The sequence below is a fragment of the Cibotium barometz genome, chromosome 32, assembly GCF_041138505.1.
Source record: "Cibotium barometz isolate CiBa-2024 chromosome 32, ASM4113850v1, whole genome shotgun sequence".
Classification (NCBI taxonomy): domain Eukaryota; kingdom Viridiplantae; phylum Streptophyta; class Polypodiopsida; order Cyatheales; family Cibotiaceae; genus Cibotium; species Cibotium barometz.
The window spans coordinates 38,144,415-38,153,559 of NC_141077.1; the positions used below are offsets into that span (position 1 = coordinate 38,144,415).

The 9,145-nt window shown below is 36.3% G+C and overlaps 1 protein-coding gene across 1 annotated transcript; it reads left to right on the top strand.

Moving 5' to 3' along the window:
- Nucleotides 1-4,103: 4,103 nt before the first annotated feature.
- Nucleotides 4,104-6,346, top strand: LOC147620163 (co-chaperone protein p23-1-like). The gene is made up of 6 exons (XM_086772356.1): nt 4,104-4,243; nt 4,964-5,132; nt 5,275-5,443; nt 5,661-5,698; nt 5,842-5,896; nt 5,994-6,346. Exons 1-6 carry the CDS (start codon nt 4,239-4,241, stop codon nt 6,032-6,034), a joined length of 477 nt encoding a protein of 158 aa, XP_086628482.1. The 5' UTR covers nt 4,104-4,238; the 3' UTR covers nt 6,035-6,346.
- Nucleotides 6,347-9,145: the final 2,799 nt, after the last annotated feature.

Genomic DNA, 9,145 nt, shown 5'->3' on the forward strand with positions numbered 1-9,145 from the left:
CTTTTTGAATTTTCACTTTTACTAGCTTATGAATTTGGTCAAGGTCTCTAACAAAAGAATATGGAGCCTCTATAGTATGTGAAAGTCTAGTCATAGGAGTAGGAAAAGCCTTACCATAGACTATCTCAAATGATGCTTTCTTAGTAGCAGTATGAGGACAATTATTATATGCAAATTGCAAAATACGTAAATACTTATCCCACTGCTTAGGTTGAGATGAGGCATATGATCTAAGAAAATCAAGTATTGTGCTATTTGTAACTTCAGTTTTTCTATTAGATTCAGGATGAAAAGCAGTAGAGAAATCAAGTTTTGTTCTAAGATTATCAAACAAATTAGTCCACAAATCACTACAAAAATTTCTCTGTCTATCGGAAACAATAATCTTTGGTAAACCATGATGTACAAACACTTGTTTAGTGAACATATGTGCACTTGATAAGCAGTCAATGTCTTTTTGCAAGCAATAAAGTTTGTTTGTTTGCTAAATCTATCTACTATAGTCCAAATCATATCATTCTTGTTAGAAGTCAAAGGAAAACCAGTGCTAAATTCCATATTTATTTGTTTCCATGGTTCATATAGGAATAGGCAAAGGCATAAGCAAACCAAATTTCTTTCCTTTATGACTCTTAATCTTTTGGCAAACAACACATTCAAAAACAAACATAGCAGCATCTTTATGCATAGTATGCCAAAAGAAATTTCTGAAACTATTTGCAAAGTAGACGATTCTCCTCTTTGACCAACGAAAGGTGGTTGATGAGATTCTTTAATTATAACTTGCATTCTTTAATTATAACTTGCCTAAATGATTTAGTAATGCATAATCTCTTTTGGAAGATAACAAAACCACTGTCAGGACCTTTATGACACTTGGAGAGGGAACTATAATTCTCAATCACAAAAATTAGAGCTTAATATATACTTGCACAAATTAAAAGCATAAACCTTAATAAACAAAGAAAGATGGAAAATAGAGTAGAGATCACTATCGACACAAGGTTGGGTTGAATCTCCTTTGGGATGAATGTGGCCCTTGTTCTACTCACCCATATTTATATGTATTAGAAAAAGCTTTCTTTTTAAAAAGATAACTTTCCAAAACAAAGCACAAGTGCTTTTGAGTTTATGAGCATAAAAATCTCTACAAAAATATAGTAAGTAATAATACAAATTCTTGGGCCTACCAAAAGTGTAAAATAATATTGGTATGTATAAAGGTACGAGGCCTTAGCCTTACAAAAATATTGAAGCTTAAATATGAAACCATAAAAGGTGTTCACATGTCTTTCGAAATATCCCATAGTGGTCCATGTTCCACCCGCTTAACACATAATCTACCACTCAATCATCACCTACATCGAAAATAATATTAGTCAGTACACACAGCTGATTAAACACATTAATCCTGACCATATATATCATACCAGTGCACATAGCTGATTAATCTTGGTGAATGATATAAATAAAAGGCGCATCCAAATAAAATATCCTGAAATAAAATAATGGGCATTCTCATGGAGGTTATGACTAAGATGTTTTGTCTCTTTTATGTAAAGAAATGGCTTTATTGTGATGTGTTTAGAGAATTGTGTGGTTAATTAGAGTTAGGGTTTTGTCTCTTTTTATGTAAAGAAATAGTTATTTATAATTGTGATTTGGGAAAGAAGGTGAATGGATTATGAAAATCAAGGGTTTTGTGAGAGTATAGAAGATTAAAGAGAGATTTTGTTTCTTCTTTAACAAGGTGGTTTGGAGCGTGTGAGTATAGAGAATTATCTTTTCTTAATCTAGATCATGTCATCTTCGTAATAATAAGAATGTTAATTAAGTATCATAGTTTACTCTTTTGAAGGCAATGTGCTGTGAGTGGGTGTGTTAAGGGAAATGTAAATTAGCACATAAAACATTAAGAGAATTCATTTATCATGGAAGGTTATGAAAACGATTAATTAGCTTCCAAAGTGTTGCAATCATGTTTATATACAATGGTTATGATAAAATGAATGAAACATTAAGAGAATTCATTTATCATGGAAGATTATAAAAATGATTAAGTAGTTTCCAAAGTGCTGCAATGATGTTTATATACAATGGTTATGATAAAACGAATGATGTAATTACTAATAAGAGAGATTGGAAACTCAGAACAAGATGAAAAGGTGGACAAGGGTAGCGAGAGATTTTACACTCGTCGTGGAGAATAGCGAGCTTAGGGCCTAGCCAACCTTGACTCAGTTCCTTTGTGATTAGTGGCAGGGCTGGCCAAAAAAACGTATACCACGTGAAAGTGACCCTTGGTGATGATGCTCCCTGGCTCGATCAATCCCATAGCTAAGTGACATGAAGTAAAAAGGAGCAATGGGAGTGTGGTGCTGACGTATTGGCCTATGGATGGGTGGGTAAGATGAGTCTAGGGCTTTCCTTTTTGTAGGACTTATGAAGAAGAAGCTTTGGGAAGAACCTCGCATAAGCATGCACTGTACAATTTATAGCATACTTGCATCGTTGTTTGATTTTACCTACTTGACGTATTCTCTTGTATGTCGGATTGAATGGAAATCAAGGGCGTTGTGCTTTGAATTTTGTGCCATGCTAGTTCTTTCGCTTCGTGATTACCCCCTTAAGCTTGGTAGCAGAATTCCAACACCCAAGTGGAGACAACACATGCATGTCAAGTGGTTGTGGACCCAAGGGCAAGCGGTGTAGGGGCCTCACTATTTCTAACAACATGAGATTAAGCACTTACATAAAAAATCATGTACTAAATGCCATGCCTCTCCTTCATGATTGAAACTCATAACATCAGTTTTTTCTATTGAGGAGACCTTTTAAAGCAACCACCAGGCATGTTTTGGGTAAGCATACATAATGCATAGGCCGGATTTCCAATCGATTGTTGTAAGTTTGAGGGTGTTTGAAATGCAAGAAGACGATAAAACCTTCACAATTTTTTTGTGATTACAAAAAGGACAAATATGATTTTGAACTACTTAGCTCACTTACACAACAATGCATGGAAATTGGCCCATAGTTTTGAGCGATAAGTTTGAAGGAAGGATGTGGTTAACATAATTGTCATTGCTTGACCTAATATAATCAAAGTGGTGACCATCAACAACATGATCTGTTAGTGTATACACATATGGTATCTTTCTATAATTGCCTAAAAATATCCCCTTGTTGATGGCAAGAAATCTTTCTTAATCAACTTTTGGATTGACTTCTAAGTTTCTGGACATCTTATTTGCGCTTCTTTGTCATATTCCACCATAGGATGACACTCTCTCGTTTATCTTTCTATAATTGCCTAAAAATATCCCCTTGTTGATGGCAAGAAATCTTTCTTAATCAACTTTTGGATTGACTTCTAAGTTTCTAGACATCTTATTTGCACTTCTTTGTCATATTCCACCATAGGATGACACTCTCTCATTTTATCCTTCTCAAAGAATTTATCCCCCAAAAGTTGCTTAAGCCATGATTACTTTCTTGGTAATTTTACCTCCCTTATGTCGAAAGTGTAGCCTTGACAATTCTATAAATGTGCTTCTCTTCAGTGTTAGATGATTCTACATTAAATGTATTCCTTCTCCTCCTCCTATGTCAAAACACTCCTCTCTAGATCCTTTTATGAGCTCATTTCTAATCAATTGTGGTTGGAGTGCATCAAGTTGCTCTTGGAAAGTGGTGGTTGTGGATTATTATTCGCTCATGATGAATTTAACAAAACACGAAAAAGTAAATAGGGTAAATCGACAACTTAACATGGCTTGTTGCTCCCTGCTTGTGCTTGAGATTTTTCGCGATGAAGTGATTTTCTTTTGCATTCCATATGGCTTTCCTTAACATAGATTCTCGGCCTAGACCAATTGTGCCCAACTTTTGCAAGATAGGCGATTCATGCGCTGGTCTCACTGGTGGTGGATGGGCGCCCGGGCACACAAGTGGCTTGAGTGTGGGGAAATGTGTGGAGATATGAAGAATGACTTCACATGATTCAAGGCCACTAGGTGTCCCCCCAACTAGGGCAAATGTGGCTTCACACGATGTAAGGCCACCATCTTGAAAGGTGTCCGCCCAACTAGGGCAAACGTAGAGAGGCTAAGTGAGAAACCAAAAGGTGCTCTGCAAGGCCACTTTCTTGTTCTTGAACGAGGGACAGAAGAAGTGGGAACGGCAGCTTTACTCTTTTGTGTCTTCGTTTTCATAGTTCGCTTGAGCATCGCACAGCCATGGGGTAAGCGAAGTCTCTCGTCTTACGTTATTCCAAATTTTATCAGTTTGATTAGGCAGTGCGAATTCCCCTCTTTTCTTTCTGTCCATATTCATCATGATCTGTTTTGTTTTGTGTTGTTTTTTTCCCATTTTTCGCATCGATTTTCGCTCTCACAAAAGATTAATTTGTTTCAATTTATCGACGGATGATTCTTTAGCTTTCTTTTTAGATGATATTTTCTGTTTTAACCTAATAATGCATATTGGGCAGCGTAGATTTTGATGTACTTTTTTTTTCTTCCAAACAGTAAAAATACATCTGCTGGGTGGAATACGCATAGTAGTGAACTGTATTATGATTTATCTACATGCCATTTTTAAATAAAAAATGATTTGTGTTTGTTTTTTATATTTGCTTTTGCTTTTTGATTTGCATTGCCCTGAAGAAGCTTTTTGCTGGCAGTTTCTTTTTTTTTCTTTCCTGGCTCATTAACTTAATCATAAGTTATATATATAAAGACGTTTGAAAAGGTCCAAAATTAAGTTTTTAATCGTATTATGCTGTGACCATCTTGAGTAGTGTGATTATTTTTTCTGTTTATCTTTATTTTGCATAATTTACTATAGTTTTTCTATTGGAGTCTTTTCCTTCAAGATATTAGCTTGTCAATACATCACAAATCAGTTTTTTCCACTGTAATTATTAATATTTGTAATTTTGCATGCTCATCCCTGTATGCAGTCGGCATCCAGAGGTGAAGTGGGCTCAAAGGTCTGACAAGGTCTTTCTAACGGTGGAGCTACCGGATGCAAAGGACCCCAAGGTGAAGATAGAACCAGAGGGCAAGTTTTGTTTTTCGGCTACAGGTTATGAGCTTGACTTGGACCTTTTCGACAAAATTAATGTGGAGGTATAGTGTGTTGTCTCTTTTGAAAACTATTATCAAATCCATTAATCATCATTTCTGGACTTATTCTGTGATAAGAACATGTTGTGATATCATGTAGTGTGTAATTGCCTGTTTGATTGCAGTTTTATTGCCAATTTTGCAGGAAAGTAAGATAAGCACGGGGTTGAGGAATGTTTTTTGTGTTCTTAAAAAGAGTGAGAAGGCGTGGTGGAAGAGGCTTTTGAAAGCAGAAGGGAAATCTCCACCTTACTTGAAGGTGGATTGGGACAAGTGGGTTGATGAAGATGAGGAAGGCGAGGCCAAAAATAATCGTACGTCTCTGGGATTCACAAATTTTGCACGTTTTCTCTTTTTAAGGGAGTGTCAATTTTCTTATTCATGATATGCATTCGAGGGGGCGTGGATGGGATTGTTCCCCATCATGGAATCCCTTTAAGTGGCGAGTGCGTGGGTATGCCTTTTAAGTGACGCTTTTTTTCTTTTTGTTGCTTATGCTGGACTGTATGCCTTATTGTTGAGTTGTTCCAGTTGACAACTTTGATCTTGGATCAATGGGCGATTTTTCGGTAAGTTCTCCTAAGTATCATTTGATATTCTTTTTCATTCTTATTTGTATCAAGGATAATCGTTTTTAAGAACTCCAAAAACTCTTTCCCTTGTTCTAGATGCTTTGGTTTTGTGAGAATCTTTTTGTGTGTGTTTTCTTTAGGGTTTTAATCCAGGCGGTGACATGGGAGAGGATGAACCAGATAGTGACGATGAAGGTTGGTTACAAACAAGCTTAAGAGGCTTCTTGCTATTTCGTGCCTAGTTATCGATTGAAGTGATCCACTTAGTAATCATACTGTTTTCATGTTGCAGATGCAGTGGAACCTGTTGTGGAAAGTCATGCTGAAAAGTAGTTTTGCACAAAAGCAAGGCTTTTGTAAGTGAGATTTTTAGTTCTGGAGAGAAGCTTCCCATGGTGGCCAATGGATTTTACTCAACAAGGTGTTTAAGTTGTACGGTCACCTGCTTCGGTGTTTGGAGATTGATCACTAAATACGTAGTAGAGCAGGTTGTTTAATAGGCAGGAGTCTTACATTCATAGCTTGCTTCAAGAGCTGGTTTAGGTGCTCGGTGAGTTGTTATCAGAGTTTATTTTAATATATGTGATCAATGGACAATGTATTGTGTTCAGCACAGCACGAGTCCAATCCATAAAAGTTTCTTTGGCGTTGACTAAACTTAAAGTTTTTGAGGTGTAACGTGGTCAACAACTAGCTTATCTCATTGTTGTCTTATGATATTGAATGTGGTTTGGATGATTGTGAGACCATGATGATCTCCACCATTTATCTTAGGAAAAGTCTGAGATATAAATAGAATTAGAAATTATAATTATAAGTAGTGAGACGCTTTTAAATCCTTGCACCCTCTTGTAGATTTAAGGCCAGCGTAGTTTCATAGCGGTCTTGTAAGAAACTTTTGAAGAGTTTCAATGTACCTTCTGCCTACAGATATCCACCTACAAGCTCTTATGAGAGATTCGCCTACAGCTCTTATGTAATGTGCTGTCTGGTAAATTATTTTGACTTGTGCTGGTAGTAGAAATTAAGACAACCATCTGAATGTCGTGCAAGCTTCTGCATGGAAGCTCACATGATTGTGCTGGTCTGCATCCCCTTTTGCCACTTGTGTCTATTCGCTAGCCAGGGCGGGTGGTGATTGTGTTCTCATCATGTGTATTAGAGGATGGTCTCCTGCCTAAGGTTATTAGTTGTAGGTCTCCCCAACTTCAGTGTGTGAAAATCCTTCAACAGTGGGTGAAGGATAGTACTGCAGTGCATTCAGCATTCTCCCAGAAAAAAGATCGGATTTTGGAGCCGGACTATGGATCCAATGGTGTATGCTCAGCTCACTGTCCTACCTTACTGATGTTAAAGGATGGGGGTGCAAGAAGTGCTGGAAAATGGGTTGTTTGGGGAAAGGCAAGTTTTTATACCAGCTGTTGAACATTTACATGGTTGTGTTTGGGTGTGACAATGCCTCTGTGCACATAACAGAGATGGGGATGGGCTGGGCATGACTATGGCACCCAAGAAGCAACTCTTCCCTTGGGGGTGTGGGGCTACATTACCCGCCATGTTTGTTGGCATCTTTGCTTGATCATACGGTTAGTCCTATGAATGTGTTACTGTGTGTCCTTAATGTATTATTAATGAATATATATATATATATATATATATATATTGGGTCTCCACCATTTTTTGCATGTGACTGATGTAGTTGTGTCAAAAACACTATCCGTTCTCAGAAATCAATGGGATCTTTGTGCATGTTGAGGAGAAAAAACCTTTGATAGGATAATTGAGAAGAATCCATATATACTCTTAATCCAAAACTATCCAAATCTAGGAGACGAAATTATTTGTTTTGATACAAATTATATTGATAAATGATTGATAGATAGAAAATTAAATAATTATATATATTTAATTCATTATTTCTTATATTTAAATTGATTTATGTTTAAATTCATTAAATAACAATATAATTGTTTTGTTTTTACTATTATCTTATTATATAGATATAAATTAATTTTTGTCACTTTTTGGTATTTTTGTCAATATTAAATATTATTAGTAGTGCTTATAATTTTTCTTTAAATAGATTCTTTTTAATGAATGTATTAGATATTTATATTTTTAACTAGTTTATCTTATTAGTGCTTATTTTTAATTTATTCAAATTTTGTATCTGTAATTGTTTAGCCTATGCTCCAAGGGTTATGAGGGGTTTTACCATTTGTTTACTAACAATTGCTTCTCTAGTAGTTCTCTCACATTGCTTGTCACATCAAGGCATCGGTAGTCCAAAGTTCCCATGGCCAATATGGTTACCAAAAGCTCCAACCACACGATGCGATGCCTAGGCTTGCAAGAAGAGCAAGGAAGAGACTACTAGATCTAGAAGAGGGCATTGCCCTCCCAACCCTAAGCAATGGCAACCCCACACGCACCCACCAAGGGCTGCAAGGGAGAAGAGTGGAGAGAACACTCAATTCTATTGTATGGATGGGAAGTATGAGAATAAGTTACAAACATGAGGTATTGACTTTTATTCTTAATAAGCATTTTCCCTCTTGTTATGTTGTACTAGAGTAAATGATTTGAGGGTGTCCCTTGCTAGTTTAAGCTCTTTTACATATGTTTAGTTGAAAGGTTGATGCCCAAGATGTCTAGAAATCCTTAAGATACTTAGAACATGGCAAAGATACTTGTCCTTAAGACAAGCGAAACATGGCACATATGCTTTTACAATATAACCATGACATAATGAAGATGTATTTGATGGGATTATGTCAAACTCTATGAATATAGATTGTTTGTTGTTGGTAGATTTGTGTTCGAAGAGTGCTACACATCAAAGTGATTAACAGACCCCCTTCTAAAACTTGATCATGTCTTGACTCATAATCCGTAGAAGGTATGGTCCATGGGGAGTTGATGAGGATGTTGTGCAAGATATTGTAGGAGATGTCCCTCCAGAAAGGAGAAGGGGTAGGAATGTTAGTGGTGAAGGAAAGAAGTTAGTATGATAGGGGATTATCATATTGAGATTGCACACAATTTACTTTACTTATTGATAGGCATCAATTAAGGAAATTGTGATGCCTTATGTCTACGAATACTCATGTTATTTAAGAAGCTCTCTCTCTCTCTCTCTCTCTCTCTCTCTCTCTCTCTCTCTTTCTCTCTCTCTTTCTATTTTTTCCTTTTTTTTCTTGTTTTGTGTGGTTGCCTCTATGTTTTGTTATACTTTTGCATTATTTGAGGCATATGAGTATGGTAGGTTCTATTTTTTGGGGGCAAACCTAGTGCTCCTTTAATGTTGAAAAGTTTAATAAGCAACTTAAATAAATATGGGTTAGAAGTGGTTATAAAAAAAAGTAAGTGGCAAGGAACAAGGACACAACCATTAGAACAAGAATGGTAGTTCTCTACTCGCACAATTTTTGGTTGTAGATTGTT

Excerpts from the sequence above, each read along its gene's own strand:
- LOC147620163 (XM_086772356.1), top strand. Across the intron at positions 5,444-5,660 it reads AGGCGAGGCCAAAAATAATC|TTGACAACTTTGATCTTGGA; the intron begins GTACGTCTCTGG and ends GAGTTGTTCCAG. Across the intron at positions 5,699-5,841 it reads GATCAATGGGCGATTTTTCG|GGTTTTAATCCAGGCGGTGA; the intron begins GTAAGTTCTCCT and ends TGTTTTCTTTAG.